General features: G+C 46.6%; 1 protein-coding gene and 1 long non-coding RNA gene across 5 annotated transcripts in view; both read left to right on the plus strand.

Moving 5' to 3' along the window:
* The window catches only part of TEX48 (testis expressed 48), a 42,412-nt gene extending 31,251 nt beyond the window's left edge, over positions 1 to 11,161 (plus strand). The window contains exons 3-7 of one of the 2 annotated variants that reach the window (XM_047830998.1): positions 702 to 1,051; positions 7,344 to 7,452; positions 7,683 to 7,805; positions 9,535 to 9,663; positions 11,005 to 11,161. In XM_047830998.1, the coding sequence (XP_047686954.1) occupies positions 797 to 1,051; positions 7,344 to 7,452; positions 7,683 to 7,805; positions 9,535 to 9,663; positions 11,005 to 11,108 (720 nt within the window). In that variant the 5' untranslated portion in view covers positions 702 to 796 and the 3' untranslated portion in view covers positions 11,109 to 11,161. The remainder of the gene's footprint in view (positions 1 to 701; positions 1,052 to 7,343; positions 7,453 to 7,682; positions 7,806 to 9,534; positions 9,664 to 11,004) is intronic. The other variant, XM_047830997.1, reaches the window with a different exon arrangement.
* Positions 11,162 to 11,175: 14 nt separating this feature from the next.
* Positions 11,176 to 21,119, plus strand: LOC125150727 (uncharacterized). Of its 3 annotated transcripts, XR_007146455.1 has the most exons (8): positions 11,176 to 12,042; positions 12,204 to 12,375; positions 12,483 to 12,488; positions 13,232 to 13,413; positions 14,605 to 14,753; positions 15,301 to 15,433; positions 16,823 to 17,290; positions 20,858 to 21,119. It is a non-coding gene; the product is annotated as an uncharacterized LOC125150727 (long non-coding RNA). The 3 variants fall into 3 exon arrangements; XR_007146454.1 differs by having other exon boundaries at positions 12,204 to 12,488; XR_007146456.1 differs by having other exon boundaries at positions 12,483 to 13,413.
* Positions 21,120 to 22,120: the final 1,001 nt, after the last annotated feature.

Raw genomic sequence — 22,120 nt, forward strand, 5'->3', positions numbered from 1 at the left:
CGAATTGCCTGGACAGCTTTGTAAAAAGACTGAAGCTCTGGCTCCACTAAAAAGATTCTAATTTAGTTAGGCCCCCGGGGAATTTTTACATTTCCAAAACCCTCAGAGGAATCTCATCAGCAGCCAGAGTTGAGAACCTTTAACACTGCCACTTAAGAGTATTGCTTTATACCAATAAAAACAGTTAATAAACTGTAACTCACAATAAGTATAAACAGTTTAAAAGACTGTTTTACCATCATCAAACACTTAGAACAGTAAGGTCACATTCCACCCCCTCCCCCACCTAAGTCCCTACCCAGCTGACTCCCTGACTACAAAACTGTGTAGAATGTCTTTGCTTTCTTCCCTTCCCTGTTAATCAGGTGACCTCTATACACATCCAAGGATAGCACTGATGGAGAACCTTGTAACCTAATTTAGCTTCCCCAAATAGTGCCTGGTTGTTCTAAATAAAGGAATTGAAAGAGTGTCCCTTAAGGTGAGAGATTTTGTGAGAACACAAATATAAAGCAATTCCCCTTTTATCTGGAAGATAGATTGGGAAGATGTCACTTTATTTTTGCACATTATCAACAACTATTTCTTGAATGCTTACTCTACCTTGTAAGCACCATGTTAAATGTTTTCTATCTATCTGATCTCACTTCATCCTAAAAGTATATCTAGGACATGTAATTAGCAACATTTCCATTTTTCAGAGGAGAAAAGCGAGAGGTGAAGTCCATTTGCCCAAGGTTAGCACCCAGCCGTTGAGCAGAGACAGAATGCGGACGCGGGCACTTTACATTCAGCGATGTTCTGCCCCTTTCTGGCCCAGCCTTCCTCAAGACGCTTCCACAGAAGACATCAGGACTTCTGTTCCAGTGCCGCAATGGATGTCATGGCAGAGAGCATGGCGTCGTGGACAGAGGGAAGGATAAACCACTGGAGAAAGGGTCGGCAGACCTCCCCCCTCCTCCCTGATATTGTGGTCCAGGCAAACCCCCAACATTCCCTGGTTCCCTGGCTCTGTGACATCACAGCCTCCTCTCTTCTCTGCCAGTTACAGGTGAGTGAGCCTCAAATGTCAGACCTCAAAGCAGGATGGAGTATTTTTTCTGTACTTAAAGGGACAATGTCTCCATCACTCCTGGACACCTTTGCTATAAGAAGCAGACATTACCCCTAATTTGCCTCGACTCCACTGTTTCTGTCTCTGGGCCCCAGTCTCCCCACCTGTGCCGACTGACCCCTAAGGGCTCCTCCAGCTCCAGAAGCCTTCCTGTTTGACCTCGCTGGGTCTTTCTTGTTCTGGTCCAAGTGCTGTGGGTCACTGGAGACCTGAGGCTCACAGCCCACTGGGCATAACCCAAGAGGCTTTTTCTTTGGCTCCTGCCTCCATCTAGAGGCAGGCACTGGTAGTGCAAGAAACCGCGCACTCCTGGCCCGCCCCAGCCAGCGTCAATTCAACTCATTTCTTCGCATCAGCATTTATGTTTGTGGAGCTTTGGCAATATGCCAGGCAGCTGTGCTAAGCACTTTCCATCATTATTTAATCCCCGCAACCACATTCTAGGGTAGATGCTATTATCGTCATCCCCATTTTACAGATACGAAACTTGAGGTTCAAGGGAGTTAAATTCTTCTAAATTTCATAGCTTACTAAGTAGGGGATCTTTAATTATTATCCCCCAAAGAATGTGCCTGTCACTGCTGCAATACCTCCCTTAAGAGCCTTTCCATTTCTGAAGAGGGCTCAAAAGTTCAACACTCTTTGCTACTAAGACTGAAAGGAGAAAGTGTTTTTCTACTCCCCTCTTTTTCTCATGAAATTTCTGGCCAGAGTAAACATATGGAAAGTATTGACACTAGATTTAGACAAACCTACATTTCAGCCCCTGGTGAACACCTAATATGGAATTTTGCATGTATGTATTTGTATGTATGTAAGCTATTTGTATGTATGTAAGGCTCCAGGCTATTTGTATGTATGTAAGCTGCTGCAGAGAAAGAGCCCCCCACTCAATGTGTGAAACAAAAACTGAATTTATTTTGGGTTAAACAAGGGAGAATTGAGCTTTTATGACAAAGTCTCGGAACAAAGCTAAGCGCTAATATATAACAAGTGTGGGAGGGTGTTGCGTTCACGGAAGGTGGCATTTCAGAGGCAGGAGTGCTTGGGAATGGTAGACCATGAACTGCGAAAGTGTACCTACTATTATGTGTCTCTTACTTTGGGGAGAATGGTCACCGAGGCAAAGTTTTGTTAAAAGATTAAATGACTTTAAAACAGGTTCTGGGGCTTACCTGTTACCATGGTTACAGAGCAATCGGTCTTTACTTAGGAGACTGGGACCTTCTTTTTTCTTCTTAGTCTCCCCCTTTTTGGTCCTCCCTCAACCAAAGCTGCAGGAGAGACCCTCAGGAATTGTGCAGATCTTCACCACTGTTGTCCACTTTCCTTGAAGACACAGTTCCACCTTTCCACCTACAGAGATCTGATGTTCAGTTTGAGCATTAGCCAGCCTGATGCCTTTTGGTTTCGTCTTTGAATCATCCGTGGAGCTCTACGTTGGGCCAGTGGCCGCATAAAATCATTTGACTCTCTGGACAGCAGCCAGTAAATGACTGTGAGGCAAACAACAATCATTAAAAGGTTTTAAGTTTTAGATTAAATCATTAGATCAATTAAAAGAAGGATCTGGAAGGCATTCCAGAATCATCATCCACAATTTCCTAGGCGTGACCGAGAAAAGAAATTCCAAATCATTCTCTGTGTCTGCTTTAGATAGTCAGGTTGCCTTTCTTTGGGCTTAGAAACCTCACCTGTGGTATTAATCCAGGTACACCATGAGGAGCTAGCAAAGGTGCATGCTCTCCCTGATTAGCCAAAATAAAATCCAAAGATGTTCTATTACCCACAATTACTTGAGCTAAGGAATTTTGATTGGTTGGTTGGTGTTCCATCGCATGGGCTGTATTATTTAATTTACTATGTGAGCCAAGATGAGAGAAAATGAGCACCTTGAGTTGTCCAGCCCGTACAGAGACCTCACTGTCCTCAGAATAGGCCCATCTATTGGTATTGATAGCCCCATCCAAGTTTTTCTTGTTTCCAGTGTTGTGTAAGACAACACAGTCTGCTGAGGGCGTTGGGAGTTGTACACTTGGAATGGTCAACTCTTCATCACCCAGAATAGTCTCAGTTCTAGTTGGAGTGGAAGAATCTGGTTTCCACATAGGAAACAAATCATGTCAACCAGTGGTATTGTTGTCTGTCCGTAGTTATCAACAATTCCCCTTGAGAATTTAGAGGAAGGATAAGAATGTATTGAGTGTTAAGGTCTCCTCAGAGTAGCATCACTGGACAGACTTGGAGAGCTGTCCTCCTACCATTATGGAACACGAATTCCTCCAATGGGTTCCTGCTTACCGTAAATACGAGGGTCCTTATCAACAGGCTCCACGTTCGTTATGGACAGAGGAGTTTTGACCTTGTTTTTATTTTAGAAGTCAGTTGTTTTCTCCAAAAGGCCATTTCTGGTTGATTTTTTAGGACTCTTTGAAAATGATCAGGAGATCTAAGTTGGCATTTCACCTCCTAATTTATTTTATCTAAGTCCTCTACTTCAAGTCTGAGCCTTTCGCAAAGAGAGAAGAAAAGGCTCCTTTACTTAAGCTGTTGGTCGCCCTAGAATGTTCTTTGAAAGTGTCCTGAAGTCCATTAAAGTCTCCTGGTAATTCATCTTGATTTTGTTTGCAATTTTGGATCTTTGCCCGATCTACCCTTGGGGAAAAGATTTTTGAAATAGTTTTATGTGGTACCTTTTCTATTTTTCTTCTCAAGTCCACTTTTTTGAATTCTGTGTAGGTGGGTTATTTAAATCTTCTGGTCTTTTCCATCCTGCTGCTCTTAAACATTTTTCCCCATTGCTGAAGGTCAACCATTAAGTGAACTGACTGGTACAGACACAGGAGTCAATAAGTGGCAGGATAACTAGCAGAATCCTGAGATATACAGCAGCTTTCTGTCATTCTGAAATTTGGGGTGATCCTATATATTCACCCTCAGCTCAACTCTCATGCAGGGTTTGAATTCAACCTCTCTGGACCCACCTCCTGGTACAGGAGTTTTCAGGGGATATTGTGCAGTGTTGATTGTTCTTTTCTACAGAAATGAAGGGAATTTATTTAAGCAGTCACGGGAAGGAATAGAAAGAGTGTAAGTAGGTGGTAACGATAAAGCTGGGTGGAGAGAGAGAAAGAGATGTAAAGAAAGCAGGTTTCAGAAGGTTTGAGTAGGAGTACGTCTTTTTTTTCCCCTTCTTTCTTTCTTTCTGAGGCCAGAACATACCAATCAAAGACGCTCTCTACTGAATATGTGGCGTTTTTGTCTTCTCTCTTCTCTAGAGTCCCTCTTAAATCTCATACTTTTGACATGAAAGGTTTCCCTTAGTGCCCATAATTCCAAGTCATCTGGTTAAACTTTCCCATCTATTAACATAAACGTTAACACACATGAAAGTACACGTATTGAGGGTATATATGTGAAGCAGGAGTTGTTGTTTTGTTTTGTTTTTGTTTTGTTTTGTTTTGTTTTCAGGAAAAGGCAGCAACTTTAAGGTAGATAAGACCATGACAAACAGCAGAGATCACATTACAGTTGACCACAGTTATACATGGTGTCTTGAATTCTGTGGCCTCACAGAGCCTAAAAGAGGCCATCTGATCACCAACCTGGAAGTCACTGACTCCTGAATATAGGCTGAGTAAAGTGACATTAGCTACTTTCATTAGGTTAACAAGACAGAACACGTGCTCGTGAAGGTTTGGAGGCACCCGAGGCAGAGGCTTAGCAATCACACTCACACAAATTGATCACCACCTAACAGACCTCCAACCGTTAGTCCTTGGGGCTGAGGGTTGTGGTGAGCCCTTGCCACACCTCTGCTTTCACTCCTTCCTTAGGAAACACCTCCCTCTACATTCAACATACATGAGGCAGTCTGGAACAAAGCAAAACCCCACGAGGCAAGAATTTATATGAAGGAAATTGAAACGAAAGCAAACAGCAGAAGAATAAGTATATTAATGGCAAGCATACTTGCTAAATGGTGCATCTCCTAAACAAAATACCTAATTGCCTTAAATAAATCTCTCTTTTTAAAAAATTTTTTGTCAAGTTAGCTAACATACAATGTAGTCTTGGCTTCAGGAGTTGATTCCCATGATTCATCAGTTACATACAACACTCAGTGCTCATCCCAACAAGGGCCCTCCTCAATGCCCATCACCCATTTTCCCCATCCCCCAGCTCCCCATCCCCATCAACCCTCATTTTGTTCTCTGTATTCAAGAGTGTCTTATGGTTTGCCTCCCTCTCTGTTTGTATCTTATTTTTCCTTCCTTTCCCCATGGTCTTCCGTTAAGTTTCTCAAATTCCACATATGAGTGAAAACATATGATACCTGTCTTTCTCTGATTGACTTATTTCACTTACCATAATACCCTCCAGTTCCATCCACGTTGTTGCAAATGGCAAGATTTCATTCTTTTTCATCGCTGAGTAATACCCAATTGTGTACATATACCACATCATATTAATCCACTCATCAGTAGATGGACATTTAGGCTCTTCCCATATTTTGGTTATTGTTGATAACACTGCCATAAACATTGGGGTCCATGTGCCCCTTTGAATCAGCATTCCTGTATCCTTTGGATAAATTCCTAGTAGTGCTATTGCTGTGTCATAGAGTAATTCTATTTCCAATTTTTTGAGAAAACTCCACGCTTTTCCAGAGCGGCTGCACCAGTTTGCATTCCTACCGACAGTGCAAGAGGGTTCCCCTTTCTCCACATCCTTGCCAACATCTGTAGTTTCCTGATTAGTTCATTTTAGCCACTCTGACCAGTGGGAGGTGGTATCTTAGTGTGGTCTTGATTTGTAAATTTCTATCTGTTCATAAATCCTAAGAAGATACAATAAATTCATTAAAGAGAGCTCAAGGAAATATATCAGAGCTCAAATCATGTGGAAAAACTCACTGGGAAGAAAATCCAAAAGGCTATTAGAGATGGGGGCTAAATGGCCCCAAGGAGTACTACTTTGGTCCAAGGATCCCACAAAATGGAGATATTTGTATGTGTCTAGGCTGCTGGATGTATCTAGCCACAATATATAAATTGTGCTGTATCAAATATAGTACATGCCAGAAGTTAAAGATTTTGGATTAATTGAAGGGGCCCAGGGTAAAAGAAACAAAGACATCACTTAGGAAGCTGTTGTTCTGCTTTAGGCAAGACATAATGGTGGCTTGGGCCAAGGGACAGCAGTAGAGAGAGTGAGAAGCAAACACTCACGAGTGTGGCAGCTCACATAGAGAATTGGCTTGTGAGGGACATCAGCCGATACCATGATAAGAATTTCCTTGGGGGTGCCTGGGCAGCTCATTTGGTTGGGCATCTGACTTCAGCTCAGGTCTTCATCTCGCAGTTTGTGGATTCGAGCCCCGCGTTGGGCTCTGTGCTGACAGCTCAGAGCCTGGAGCCTGCTTCAAGTTCTGGGTCTCCCTCTCTCTCTGTCCCTCCCCTGCTCATGCTCTGTCTCTGTTTCTCAAAAATAAATAAATGTTGAAAAAAAATTTTTTAATGAAAGAAGAATGAAAGAAAGAAGAAAGAAAGAAAGAAAGAAAGAAAGAAAGAAAGAAAGAAAGAAAATCTGGTAGCAATGTTGAAAAAAGAATTTCCTAAAAGGGGGTCTTGCCACAGAAAGGCAAGTGAGAACTGGAAGCATTCAGAGACAAAGGAATTGGTGACTAAAGCAAGGTTTTATAATTCTGGACCCTCAGAACTAGAAAGATCCTTGAAGATATCATCTAGCCTAACTTCCTGTTATTATTGATGGGGCTCCTGAAATGCAGAGACACACGTGGACTTAGCCACAGCCAGTGAGCAAGTTGGTGGCAGGACCAGGACCTAAACCTTAAAGACTGTGCTTCATTGCCATGTTCCCCTGGGACCTGGGCCAACTGGAGTATTTTGGAGCCAGTGAGCCACATAAAGGGAAGGGAAATGGAATGATCATTGCACACTTATTGTGACTTTTCATATACTTAGTCCTTTACTTTTTCTGCAAGTAGGCACTGCACTCCCATTTTCTCCATGAAAAAATTGAGGTTCAAGAAAGTTAAGGAATCTACCCAAGAGAATGCACCCAGAACTGGGGTTGAACATGGATCAACCTGAAAACTGGATGCTCGTGTGCGTGAGCCTGGATGTTATGGTAGGGGGATCCTATCTAGAGTGTGAGCACAGATAAAGGACTAGCATTTTTCAACCACAGTCTTATGTTTATTTAGGAAACAGCCCTGCCCAGGGAACTGGGTTCAAATTCAAGGTTAGCTGACTCAACAAGGCGCCCCTACAGGCGAAGCTGGCAGAGTAAAGGCTTCAACTTCTTCTCCATGGGTAAGGAAATTTTGCATAGAATGGGAAAAATAATTTTAAAAGAGGAAAGCCTAGGCAGAAGGGCCTGGATCTGCTGGCCATGGGGAGCTATGCAAGATTTGGGAGGGAGGAAGGCTATTATATCTTGGGAGAGGTTGACCCAGTAATGACCCCCATCACAGTGAATTTCCAGTGGGCATCTGGAGTTCAGATCCCAGAAACCATGGCCCCCATTCCTTCACCTCTTACAGCAGCCCACCAAAACTTGGCTTCGAAGATCTTCTGTTTGTGCTGCAAAGACTGTGAGGACCCCCAGGCCATGGATGACCCCAAGGCCCCCAGTGAACCCCAGGATCAGCAGCCATCCACCTGCAGTAGGTACCAGACAAGGACACACCGTCCAGCCTCTCTAGACCTGTTTTTTCATCCCCCTTCTGCTGTGATACCCTCAGGTTTCCTTCATTCTTTGAGTGATAATTCCAACCTAAAATTAAGTGGGAACTGGGTGGTTTCCTAACGCAAACCAATAAACAATAGGCAGGGAGGCCGGTCACGTGTCTGGCACGGTCCCATCAGGAAATGGAGCAGTTTAACAGCATGAGAAAAATTCTCATGGCATATTCTTCCAGAAAATCCATGGTGAGGGTCTTTAAAATACTCCCCCAGGAAATAATTTCACAATAAAAACTGAGGATCTTAAAAATGTCAATCCATTTTTCCAAGATAATAATAATGGTGGGGCGCCTGGGTGGCTGAGTCTGTTGGGTGTCCAGCTTCGGCTCAGGTCATGGTCTTGTGGGTTGTGGGTTCGAGCCCTGTGTCAGGCACTGTGCTGACAGTTTGGAGCCTGAAGCCTGCTTCTGATTCTGTGTTTCCCTCTCTCTCTCTGCCCCTCCCCCATTCATTCTCCCTCTCTCTCTCTCTCTCAAAAATAAATAAACATTAAAAAAAATTTTAATAATAATAATGGTAATGACTGAGACCTTCTTACTTACAAAGCACTGTCTAGACACTAGGGAGCCCACTGTGATCAGATAAGTCCCCTACTATATCAGAGCTGACACTGGAGAAAAGCGATATTATCTGATCCCTACCGTAACTCTAAGAAGGGGACATGATTATCCAAAATGGATGTGTCATTTTGTAGCTCTGAGAACAGAGGCATGGGAGGGGAGCAGTTTGCTGTACTTGTGCAGCTAGCAAAGGACAGATATTTATTACAGAACACAGTTCAGTCTGTTGACAGACTCCTATGCTATACCTTTAAGAATTTAGAATTATGAGGCGCCTGGGTGGCTCAGTTGGTTAAGTGTCCAACTCGATTTCAGCTCAGGTCATGATCTCATGGGTCTTGAGATCGAAACCCATATGAGGCTCTGCGATGTGCATCAAGCCTGCTTGGGATTCTTTCTCTCCCTCTTTCTCTTGCTCCTCCCCCCACTCTCAAGCGTGTGCTCTCTCTCAAAATAAATAAACATTAAAAAAAAGAATTTAGAATTATATAAAAACAAAGCCTTATATACAACAATGTTCACCATAATAGTATTTATAGTAGTGAAAAACAATTTAAACACCCAACAATAGAATATTGATTAAATAACTCTTGAATTATCTGCAAAATAGAATATTATACAACCATCATTTGTTAAAATTTAGTGGCCTGAGAAGAATGTTTATGACATAACGTGTATGAAAAAAGGAAAATGCATACATGGCATGTAAGATATGATGGACTGTGTAAAAGTATGTGTGAGAAAAGACCGGAACTGTGATTGCATCTGAGGGGCCAGGAGTTTGGGTCATTTCTATTTCTACTTCATATTCTTCAATCTTTCCTAGCTTTTCTATAGTGGATATGCATTAGCATTTATAAACAGGGTGGGGGGAGGTAAACTTTGTGTTTTAAAAAGAATACATAGTTTGAACCCAGCATGTGCTTAGTGGGAGCACTCGGAAGACTGGAAGAGGGAGATCCAGGTGGTCCCCGTCCCCATGACAACCACCACTGGCTCTCGTGCACTGACTCAAGGTTGGCAACGTACCTTCACTTCCATCACCTCCCCTGAGCCTCCCCACCTGACTGTGTGGAATTATCACCGCCAGGTTTGCAGAAGGAGGGGCTGGACAGCAAGAATTCGAAGCATGCTAATGAAGCCTCCCACTCGCCTTTGGGACAACCTCTGATCCACCCAGAAAAGAGAGCCTCCACCACCAGCAACAATGAGTATGAAGGTGAGTTCCACATTGGGGTCCTAACACTGACCAGGAACCCCCATTGTCCTGATGACCAAGCCCCATTGATCTTTGAGCTAAACTAAGTGTGGTGATAGGAGAGAGAGGACCACGCCCTCCAGGAAGCTTCGGTCATTCTAGAACACACTGGAGCAATTCCAGGAGTCTGCTAGGAATTATGTGAGGAGCAATAGGTCTGGGAGGAAAGAGCACACATCCATGCTTCCCTTCTAAGCCCTTGGGATCTTATCTTACACGTCTATTTTGTGTGGCTGTTGCTTTTGTGTCTGCTTTGGCCACTAGACTGTAAGTCCCAGGAGGACAGCTGTGTTCCCCCAAACCCCACAAGGTGCATGGCAAGTAAACAAGGCCAGAAAATGCTTGTGGGCTGAGTATAGTTGGGGGTGAAACGCCTCAGGGTCATGGAAGAAGGATAGAAGTCCAGTCCAGGAAGAAGAGACGTCGCCACATTGCTGGGCACCCACACTGCCGGGGTGATGTCACTTAGCTCACAAGCACCCTCTGAGGCTGCTGCTAAGAGCTAAGGACCAGCCCAGCCTCCGCATTTCAGGATTCGCAAAAACAGCTACACCGTCCTTGCAAACAAAGTCTCACACAAAGTCCCATTGTTATAAAAGACAGAAGGGCTCCCACTGCACTTGAATCGAGGGTCAGGCCCGGGAACCCCACTAGCTCCACCACCCCGCTCCCTCTCACCTCCCAACCCCCACAGGGCTCCATGGAACACAGTTTAAAACCCCACCTCTCTTGGGGCACCTGGGTGGCCTAGTTGGTTGAGCATCTGACTTCGGCTCAGGTCATGATCTCACAGTTCATGAGTTCAAGCCCCATGTCGGGCTCTGTGCTGACAGCTTGGAGTCTGCTTTGGATCCTCTGTCCCTCTCTCTCTGCCCCTCCCCTGCTCATGTGCTCACTTCCTCTCTCTCTCAAAAATAAACATTAAAAAAATTTTAAAAAAATAAGCCACATCTCATTGTATAGAGAAAACTGAGGCCCACAGGGGAAAGGGACTTTCCCAAAGTCCACCCAGGAAGTAAGGTTAGTGTTAGAAGCAGATTGGGCCCGATCCTCTTACCTTCCAGGCCTCTGCTCCGTGCAAGGCCCCCGACCATCACTGAACACACCAATGAATTACAAACACAGAACCTACTGGCATGGCCCTGCCACCAAGGACTTGCGAGTCCGGCCTGGGGGTCCACGTGGCTCACACGGTATTCCAGGACCCCACCATGATCAGGGATGGAGGTGACTGGGGCGGTGCATCCAAGCCCAGTGCGAAGGTTCCACCCGGCATTGTAACCGGTTCCTTTCTGCTTGCAGAACTGAATACACACGTCTCCCAAAGAGGTTTCTGCAAGAGAAACCTAAACCGCTACTCCCGGGACCGCTGGTCATTCCAGCCGTGTCACATCGGGAGGCCCTGAGCATTCTAGACCACCGCTCCCACGCGGGCTCCCAGGCTGCGGGCCGCTGGGGTGTCTCCGGAAGGAAGAGGCAGTGAGCAGGGGCCATGAAGACGGATTCAGAAACTCCCCCGGGAGGAGAAGACGTCTGAGCCACCCCTGTGCCACCAGCAGGAGTCACTCCAGCTCCTGAAAAAGCCACTGTGGAGGGAGCTGTTTCCAATTAAAGCCCTTGGTGATATCGCAGGACTGTATCTCTCTTTTCCCCTCCTCCTTACGGGGAGCATCTTCCAAATGCCTCACTGGTTTTACATGTATTATCCTGTCTCCCTAACCTAAAACAAAAAACTTAAACCTTATGGGTAGCTTTTTTTTTTTTTTTCATTTTGAAACCATCTTGAACTTACTGAAAGTTGCAGAACAAAGAACTCCTAGTTACCTTTTACCCAGACTCAACAATTGTGTAAACCCCCACCATTTTCTCTGTCATTTCTTTTCTCTCTCTCTCCCTGTGTTTTCTGAGCCATCTGACAGGAATCCCGTTATTCCTGAACACCTCCCTGTTGTGTTTCCTAAGAACAAGGATGTTCTCTTAGGTAACTTCAGGACAGTTGCTAGAAACAAGAAACTCAATATTGATACACTAGTATCATCAATTGTCCCGAAAATGTCTTCCAGCTGCTTTCTTGCCAAGTGCAGGATCGAATCTGACATCGCGAGTCACACGTCATTGTCACGTCCCTTGAGTGTATTTTTAATCTGGAACGGTTCTGTCTTTATCTTCATGAGCTTCCCGTTTCTGAAGCATACAGGCACAACTGTCTCATAAGGTGTCCCTCAATTTGTGTTTATCTTATGATTCCAATTTTGCTTTTTTTTTTTTTTTTGGCAGGAAGAGCAGAGAAGCAACACTGTATCCTCCCCAGTGCATCATATGAGGGGACACATGATGTAGGTAGGTCCTGCCATTGGTGACAGTAATCAGATCACTTGGTTAAGCTGGTATTTGCTGCCAGGCTTCTCCACTGCAAATTACTATTTTCCCCTTTGGAATGAGTAAGTCATTTGGGGAGAGACTCTGAACAGCTCATTGCTAATCAAATTTTCACTCACTAGTTTAAGTGTCTAGGAAACCTCCCCCTCCAACCCTGAGAAGAACATGCCCAGCTAACATACTATTCCAAGAAGGATAAGAGACACATGAAGCAGAACCATCCCAGCCGATCTGATGGGCATGGTGGAGAGTATGGAATCATCACAGAGGGAAGGACAGACTACTGGAGAAAGGGTCAGCAGACCTCCCCCCTCCTCCCTGACATCGTGGTCCAGGCAAACCCCCAACATTCTCTGCTTCCCTGGTTCTGTGACATCACAGCCTCCTCTCTTCTCTACCAGTTACAGGTGAGTGAGCCTCAAATGTCAGACCTCAAAGCAGGACGGAGTATTTTTTCTGTACTTAAAGGGACAATGTCTCCATCACTCCTGGACACCTTTGCTATAAGAAGCAGACATTACCCCTAATTTGCCTCGACTCCACTGTTTCTGTCTCTGGGCCCCAGTCTCCCCACCTGTGCCGACTGACCCCTAAGGGCTCCTCCAGCTCCAGAAGCCTTCCTGTTTGACCTCGCTGGGTCTTTCTTGTTCTGGTCCAAGTGCTGTGGGTCACTGGAGACCTGAGGCTCACAGCCCACTGGGCATAACCCAAGGGCTTTTTCTTTGGCTCCTGCCTCCATCTAGAGGTAAGTGCTGGTAGTGCAAGAAACACCACATCCACCTCGCCCCAGCCAGCGTCTCTCCTACATCACCCTTAATCACGTTTTTAGGCACTTACCATGTGGCAGACACCGCGATAAGCACCTCACATCTTTATGCCACCCAACCCTCACACAGCATTCTGGGGTAGGTTTTTCCATCCCCACTTTACAGAGAGAAAAACTGAGGTTCACAGACTTTACGTTGCTCTAAATAACCCATCATGGTGCAACAAGAATTACATCCCAAGTTGTCTAAGTACTAACAATGTATGCTCTTAATTTCTGCGCTGCTCTGCCAAGCTTCTTGGCGGTCGTTCCATTTCAAAACCACCTGCCATCAACTCTCTGAGGAGCAGAAGGTGTTTCTGAACATCTCTCTGCCCCTGGAAGTGCCTGTAGGGTGAGGCCCTGGACAGCAGAGGCTCGGGTACCAGACAAAACTGCGTTACAATCCCGGCTGCTCCTCTTGGCCATAAGACCTGGGAGTCACCTTTCTGGGGCTCAGCTCCACCATCTGAAAAGCTAAATGAGCTCAGAGATGTCCAAGGACCTGCCCAAGAAGTTCGGTGAAGGTCAGTGTGCCCTTGACACCGTGGCTGTCTCTCTTACCCTGTTAATTTCCAAGATTGAAGTCACCGGGGAGAAGGAGGGAAGTATAGAATCGGGATGTTTCTATCCATTTCTATGAGCAGGGAGTAAAACACCTGTTAGTGGAAGGGAGCATAGGGATGATATTGTGTCCATTGCTGCCCAACAGTCAGAGAGAGGGCTTGTGTATTTACTCAGGTGACATTGAGAGAGAACCTACTCTGTGCAAATCCCTGTGCTCACTGCTGGGGTCCGAAGGTGAATTGGACCCATCCCTGTCTCCTTGAGACCAGGAATCTCTCATTCATGTTCACTGCCAGATCCCTCACTTAGTGCCTGGCACCAGTGGTCCTCAATAAAAACATGCTGAACAATTTTTTTAAATCACAGATTGGAATGACCCAGACTATGGAGTGGACTCTCACATAGGCAGATCATAGGCAGGCTGTGAAATATTGCTCAACAAATATTTATCGAGCACCTGTGATAGGGTTAGGTAGATGCTGTGCAATGCCAGGCACTGGCCATGACCCAGTGTGGGACCACTAGAGAGGCCCCTAATTCCTCCCAGGTGTAAGGGATGGCCTCCCGGAAGGAGCAGTCCCTGAGCTGAGTCTCCAGTGTGAAGGGTGAGGGAGTGAGAACATGGGGGTGGGGGAGACGGTTGGCACAAACGCATGGTGGTAACACAATGAGAGCAAGTTTGGGGCTCTGCTGGCAGCTCCTGCGGCCAGAGGGCAACACGTAAGGCTGGGAGGGAATGAGGCTGGCAAAGCTGGCAGGGCCAGACTACCAAGCAGTTTTCAGCAGAACAACAGGGAGCCGCTGAGGGTTTGAGGCACAGCATGGTGATGGGATTGCAGGCAGATGGGCCTGCAAGTGAGTCAGGGGCCAGCAGGGAAGTTGTGGCCAGGGGGGTGGCCGAGGGCAGGGGCTGGAGGGTGGCAGGTGGAGGAGATGTTTACAAGGTAGAATCATAATGCCTTGATGAATGGCTGAATGGGTAGAGAAAGGGAGGCAGGGGCCAGGAGGAGAAGGGGTTCGCCAACTCTGACTCCAGACCCAAAGTGAATATAGGACACGAAAGGAAAGGAAATAGGTTTGGGTTGAAAAGGGTGGGGAAGGGAGATGGCCCCATCAGCAGTCAAAAGCAAACCTATCCATTGTTCTTAAAGCCATCAGTCAGCTTGACGGTGTCTCATCAGCAGTGAGACACCAACAGTGTCTCACCAGCCTTCGTGTCCCTGGAATAGTGGCTTATCTCACTCCTGGGGCGGTGACAGCATCTGCTCATATGCAGGACCAAAGTTCAACCAAAGTACAGGTTCGTCCAGCCATCCCACAACTGTTTATTAACTGCACGCTTGGCATCCGGCACTGGGGACCCAGCAGTGAACCCAAGAGGCTGACCCCCTGCCTCCGTGTGTTCCACAGCAGGAAAATTGCAAATAAACTCCGGGGTGTGCTCTGAGACAAGGGCTATGGAGAAGAAGGAGGTGGGATGGGGAAGAGGGAGGACTGGGGGAGGGACAGTCCTGTAAACTGGGAATTGAGTGGTAGAGGGAATAAATAGGGAGAATTAAATAGAGGGAGAGGCCTAAATAGGGAGGGGGGGGAATGCCTCACAAGAAAAGCTGACCTTCACACAAAGCCTTAACGGAGGGGAGGGAGGAGTTCCCTGAATCTCCAGGGAAGAGCATCCCAGGCAGAAAGCGCAGGCAAGGGCAGCCTTGTTCTGTCTGCTTGGAACAGAGTGAAGGGGAGGGTGGGAGGAGACAGCAGGGGAGGGATGGGCAAAGGTAGTGCTGAGATTACAGATTTTTTTCAGGGGATGCCCAGAGAAAGACTTTGGCTTCTCTTCTGCATGATAGGGCACCAGGACTCCAAGCAGAGGTGTGACGTGATGTGACTTACATCATAAGAGGATTCTGCTGTGCTGACACCAATGAAGACGAGGGTGGAAGAAGCAGGGAGACCAGTTAGGAGGCCATCGCAGTGATCCAGGTGAGACACGGTGGTGGCCGGGAGAGGGGGAAGCCAGTGCCCAAGGACGATGCCCTGGAGTGAACCCAGTGTGCACTGAGGGAATACTGCCGCCATGATGGAAATTCCCAGAGTAGGGCTTTGGCCACAGGGAAAGGGAAATGAGAACAGGAGCTGGGAAGAGGCCTGGAAAAGACAAAGAAGTTTGGGAATAAGAAAGATAAGGATGCACAACCTTGAGTCATCAGACCTGGAAGTCTGATCCTTGGAGACACGGTACAGCCCTACCGCTACCTGTCAGATGGGAGCCTAGGTCCGGAACAGATGAGCCTAAAGCCACACAGAAAGGTGGAGCTGTGTTATCAGCTGATCTGCTGATTCAACGAGGTACCCCTGCAGGTAAAGACTGGCAGAGTAGAGGCTCCAACGTCTTTCCATGGGTGAGAGAACTTTGAATGGAAGAAGACCTAGTCAGAGGTAGGTCCACATAGGTGGGCCTGGACGTGCCAGCCACAGGGAGCTATGAGAGGTTTGGGAGGGGAAGGGGCGTGATACGTTGGGAGAGGCTGGCCCAGTATGACCCACTGCTGAAATAACAATGGGCTTCTGGGATTGAGGCTACAGGGCCAGATGCCCCAATGCCCTTTCCTCTTCCCATGACCCACCAAAACATGGCATCAAAGATCTTCTGTTGCTGCTTCCAGGCCAATGAGGGGCCTTCTTCCACTGTTGACTCACCTAATAGTCCAAGAATATCCCAGAAGCACCAGCCACAGCTCTTCAGTAGGTCCCAGGCATGGGTGTGTGTAGTTGGCAAGAATGTTGGGAGTCCCCTCTCTGGATTTCAGTATCCCCAGCCACCCTCTGCTGGCACACCTCAGATTTCTTTCAAGCCTTTCGGGGGTGTGGGACTAGTTACCCAAGCCTGTAACAATTTAGCCTAATGACTATATTATTTATTAGATACCAGATAGTAGTTAAGATCCCTGGCTTGTGTCCTACATACGCGTTAAATTCTGCCTCAACCACTTACTAAGCTTGAGCATGTCGTCGAACCTCTCTCTGTTTCTTTATAAAACAGGGATAATGTTGGTACATTACCTACTTCTCAGGTTATTGGGGAGGCACACGTAAGTGCCTAGAACATGGCCCCACGCGGAGAAGGCTCTCCAGAGGCGGTAACTGTGTATGTGTTGTGGTCAGGACCAGCAAGGCTTTGCTGATGTAACAAGTAAACTATAAAATCTCGATCGCTTGACCCAGTGTGGGGTTATTTTTAGCTCAAGCCAGAATTGTTTTCAAGCCATTTAATAATACGAGCAGTCCCCACGTGGGATGTGACCAAGACTGTTTATTCATGTGTAATTCAAACCCTTTACCAAGGACAAACATTTTCCTTCACTCTTTCAGATCTGAACACGGATCCTCGCACAAATGGTTTGAAAAAGAGACACCCACATCACTTCTCCAATATTTGGGCACTGAAAACTTGCACTATTGGGAGACCCTGAGCATTCTAGTCAGCAGCCCCCATGCTGTGCGGCTGCCCGAGCGTCTCCCGAATAGGGTGGTGAGCAGGAGCTATGAAGATGGGTTCAGAAACTCCCCTGGAGAAGAAACCATCTGAGCCACCCCTGTGCCACCAGCAAGAGGTGCTCTGGCCACGGCGGGAGGAGCTGCCTCCAATTAAAAGTCCTTGGTTGCATCACAGGACTGGGTCCCTCTTCTTTTCCCTTCCCCCAGCCCTGCTTCTGAGATTCCCTTGCATGTGGAGCAATTAGAACCCGGCATCGCTTATAGAGAAATGTGGTTTAATCCTTCTAAAGCCTTCTCGGTCACTCCTAACCAACCTAATGAGGAAGTGCTTCGGAGAGGCTGGTGAGTGTAACAGGTGGCTATAAAAGGATTCTGTAAGAAATGCCTAGAGCTTGAGGGCACAATTCTGCTCATCTATTGGGTGACTCCATTTGGTGCTCAGGGCCACAGTGACCAGTGGGGAGGTTGTGCAAAACTCTGCGAACAGCAGCCCTAGGGGGATGGAATGTGCAGCCGGCGCAGGTATACAGAGCTGTTTGCTAAAAAGAAGAGCATGTAGGGGGGCCTGGGTGGCTCAGTCGGTTAAGTGTCCGACTCTTGATTTCAGCTCAGGTCATGATCTCACAATTCACGGGTTCGAGCCCTACATCAGGCTCTGTGCTGACAGCGTGGAGCCTGCTTGGGATTCTCTTTCTCTCCCTCTCTCTGCCCCTCTCCAACTCTCTTGAAATAAACTTAAAAAAAAAGTTTAATAAAATAAAATGCAGAGCATGAAAACATGATAATATGCAGGAGATCCCAGGTGGCTTCAACTTTAGCCAGGGAACCAGGCACAGAAACGTATCACTCCAACATAATAGGACAACTTGGGGGAGCAAGAGAATGGGAAGTATTTTGCAGCCAACTTGGGGCTTTGGGGAAGGCTTCCTGGAAGAGATGTTTGCTGGAGTTTTCTGAGTGTTGAAAGGGAATTGGCTGAGGAAACAGGAGGGGAAATGGTATTCCAGAAGGGGGAACAAAATAAGTAAAGTTGGAAAACAGAGGCACAACGTGGGAGGGGTGTGAGGATGGCAAATGCTAATGTTTGGAATGACTAACATAAAAACCTGACTCAGAGTGTGATGGGAGGTGAGGGGTGCAGAGGGTCATTAAAAGTGTTATATTCTAGGAGAGTAGGTTGGACCCTATCCTGAAGGTGATGGGGAGGGCCCAGGTGAGTTTCAGGCAACCAAAACAACATAGCCCGATTTCCAGTGTTTGCAAGGTGAACATGGTGAGTTGTTAAGAAGACAACTTCTCCTCCTAGCACTCCCTGTGTCATCCCTGACCTCAGAAAGGAGAGGAAGAAAGAAAAATGATGTCTTATGCCATAGTACTGTCGACTAACACTTATACCTATGATGAGAAGCCCATTCTGGCTACAATTGAGAGGATGTGCAGTTTGAAGGAGTGTGTAAATTCCGGTATATCGCTTACTCTTCTAAGTGCTTTATAAATATCAACTCATTTAGCATAATAACCCAACAAGGTTAGTACAGTTACTACCTTGGTCTTACAAAGTAGGAAACTGAGACACGGAGAGCTTATACATCTCTGAAGGTTATACTAATACCAGTGGCAGAGCTGGGACTTGAACCCAGGAAGCCTGATTCCAGAGGTGACACTCTTAACCAACCAGTTATGCTGCCCTTCACAACGATAGGAGAGTGACACTCATTTATTGCTCCAAATTGACTATTCATTGACTACTCTTCAAAAATGGACCCTTTAAATCTTTCCCCCTTGGCAGCTGGTGTAATGTTACACTTTGTCAGTAGGGGGTGCTGGAGACACTGGAGGAAGAACGGCTTTCCTTCCTGGTTCTGGTGAGCTCATGGTAGCAGGATCCCACAGCCCAAGAAGTTCCTCTAATTATCTGGCTCTGGCAGTGCACACGGCTTCTCAAGCACCAGTTCCTGCCACGCAGAAACTTCTCCAAATCAGGTTCCTGCAGTGTAGACAACTTTCCAGCACCTGGATCCTGCATGGTAGTAAGCAGTACTTAGCAGCCAACAGCTTCTCCCAGTGCCCACCATCAAACTGGGAAGTGCCTCCATCTCTGAGATAGCTTTCCCTGGCACCTTAAAGTGCAGATTTCTAGAACATCCCATCAACACGGCATCTCAAGAGATTTCTCTGCATCCAGTGAGCCATGGCCATGTCCTTCCCTACAAAATCCAGATTTCAGCTGGGGATGGGGCATAGAGAGATCTTCCTTGAGGGGCTCTATCTCAGCCCTAGGGGTAATGACTGCTCCTTACATGTGGTGCTCTTCCTGTATTTTTTTTTTTAATTCTTTTTAGACTTTATTTTTGATAGAGACAGAGCGCAAGTAGGGGAGGGGCAGAGAGCGAAGGAGACACAGAATCCAAAGCAGGTTCCAGGCTCTGAGCTCCGAGCTGTCAGCACAGAGCCCGACATGGGGCTCAAACTCACAAATTGCAAGATCATGACCTGAGCCGAAGTCGGACGCTCAACCAACTGAGCCACCCAGGCGCCGCATGCTCTTCCTGTATTCTTTACAGTCTCTTTACTTCTTACTTCCAATCCATGATTCAAATTCCTTGTTATACTTAATAATTCTTTATGTTAAACTTCCCATAGTCAAATTACCATGTGGCTTTTGCCTTCTGATTGGATCCTGAGTGACACAAACACGTAAGAAGAGGCCGCCGAGGAGGTCAGGACAGCCAGTAATACAGGCATGAGCTAGGATGGCAACACTGGGATAGAGACCAGAGCCCCGACTTACAGATTTCTCAGGCAAAGCTGGCCGGTTCCTAACTCACAACCATACAGAGAAGATTCTGGGAAAGGAGGTTCTTGATTTCTTCTGCCACACCCAGAGCTGAGAAGGGAGGTGGTCCTGAGGCCAAGCTGACAGCACACAGATCATTTCCTCTTGGGCTGTGCCAAGTTGGAGGAGCCCATGGGATGTTTGGGTGGCCATATCCAGAAGGAGGTTGGAAATATGTAGCAGAAAAGGGTAAAGGAACAACGGCTGGAAGGAAGCAAGAGGGCTTGCTAATCGTGTGTGCATGATCAGTTCGCTAGGCTGTAGCGCCTCTTTGACTCAGGGCCTCCCCCCCCCCCACCAGGAGCATCTGTCAGGTGAAGGGAAAGGACACTTCCCCGTGGCTTCTTTATCCTTGGTCCTCTTCTGCTGCCGGTTGTCACCCTGCTCCATGCCCTGGACCCATCCTCTGACCCAGATCCTTCTTATCCTATGCATTCCTCACTACCTCCCATGCCAAGGTCCCACTCTCCTTCCCCAGAGAACCCCACATTCCTAATGTGCTGGAACCATTTCCTGCAGCAGACATAACAGGTGCTTTGCACGTAAAAGATGCTCCTTAAATGTCACTTCCTGCTTCAGTTCAGTTGGAAGCCACTTCACAGAGGGATGGGAAGAGGCTTACATCTTATGAGTTTGCCAAAGGGTTTTTGGCCTCAGGGTAAGATCTTTCTTTGAAGGATTTTCGAACAATAACAATAAGAAAATTAACAGAGGCCACAGCTGGAATTTCCCTCTAACTATGGCAGACTAGATTGTATCAGAATGATCCTCCTGCTGAGAGCAGTTTAAAAAGCTGTAGTTTGTTGGGTTTTTTTTTTCTTAAATCTGTTTGAATGCATCAGAGAGTGCAGAGAGTTGAAAGGGACATTGAGGTCTCCTGACCTTCTCAAGGCACCTGCCAATTCCTAAGCAGGGTCAAAGAGGCTGAAAAACTGAGGGGGGGGTGGGGGCTTTTAGCAGACTCACAGCTTGGGGCAACAAAAATCAGAAGTTGAGGGCTCACCCTGAAGGAGGGATTCATCCCACAGGAGGAGTCCTGGTTTCAAAAAGTTTGTTTTTTGTTTTTTGAACAGGTTTTCAGTTAAAATCCCTGAAGAGGAAGTCAGGGCTAACCAGAAATGGACCAGGCCTCACTAGGACTGAAACCCAGAGTCAAATCTATCCCACCCCTACTTTTCTCAGAAGCAAAAGTAAATCCTGTCTAAAGTAATATCCAGAGTGGGGGCACTTGGGTGGCTCAGTCGGTTAAGAATCTGACTCCAGCTCAAGTCATGATCTCACGGTTCCTGAGTTCAAGCCCCGCGTCGGGCTCTGTGTTGACACCTCGGAGCCTGGAGCCTGCTTTGGATTCTGTGTCTCCCTCTCTCTCTGCCCCTCCCCTGCTCATGTGCGCTCTCTCTCTCTCTCTCTCTCTCAAAAATAAACATTAAAAAATTTTATTAAAATAAAGGAATATCCAGAGTCTTGTACATCTCTTCAGCTGTTCATTTGTCAAAAAAAGTCTAATATTCAATCCAAAAACACCAAGAATACCAGAAGCCCAACTGACCGAAAAGCAAAAGAAAACCAATCTAACAGAAGAACCAGAAACTGGAGTCAGCAAACATCCACTTCAGAAAAGTGATGACAGGAAAATGGATCGTTTCAGCTGAAAACTGTAACCTGTATTTTAAAAAGTCAATTAAAAATTTTTAGGACTGGGGCTGAAATTAAGAACTCTGTGGAGAGGATTAACAATCAACTAGACACAAATAAGGGCAAGAGTCATGAAGCAGAATGTGTAGGGAACCTTCAGACTGAATCAGGAAGAGCCAGAAGAACACGAAACACAGAGAGCCACAAAAATGCAGCGAAAAGGTGTTCGCAAGCCTGTCGTTAGAGCCTCAGAAGGAGAGGGGAGAGAGGAGGCTGGAGGCTACATTGAAGGAAGCCTTGTGTCGCAGATTCAAGAGGCACTGGGAGCCTCCCAGCAGGAGAAGCATAAAGGAAGCGACACCAGGAGGCATCAACACACACACCGCAAGCCCACAGCAGAGACATAGCCATCACAGCCAAGGGACTGAGAGCTGACTCTGCAAACAGAAAACAATGAAAGCCAAGGATGCCTTCCAAAGTTTTAAAGAAAATTAACTGTAGTGCCCTAGGATTCTTGACAGACCAAAAACACCTTTCAGAATTCAAAACAACACAGAGGCTTTCCGGCCAACAAAAGCTCCATCCGTCACCAGAGGATTGGTCTTGGAAGGAAAATACTAACGGTACCTCCAAATGTGCTTGGTACTATGCTATACTAAAGGAAATGCCAAAGGTTAGTTCCAGGAAAAAGGGAATATTCA

The sequence above is a fragment of the Prionailurus viverrinus genome, chromosome D4 (genome assembly GCF_022837055.1).
Source record: "Prionailurus viverrinus isolate Anna chromosome D4, UM_Priviv_1.0, whole genome shotgun sequence".
NCBI lineage: Eukaryota > Metazoa > Chordata > Mammalia > Carnivora > Felidae > Prionailurus > Prionailurus viverrinus.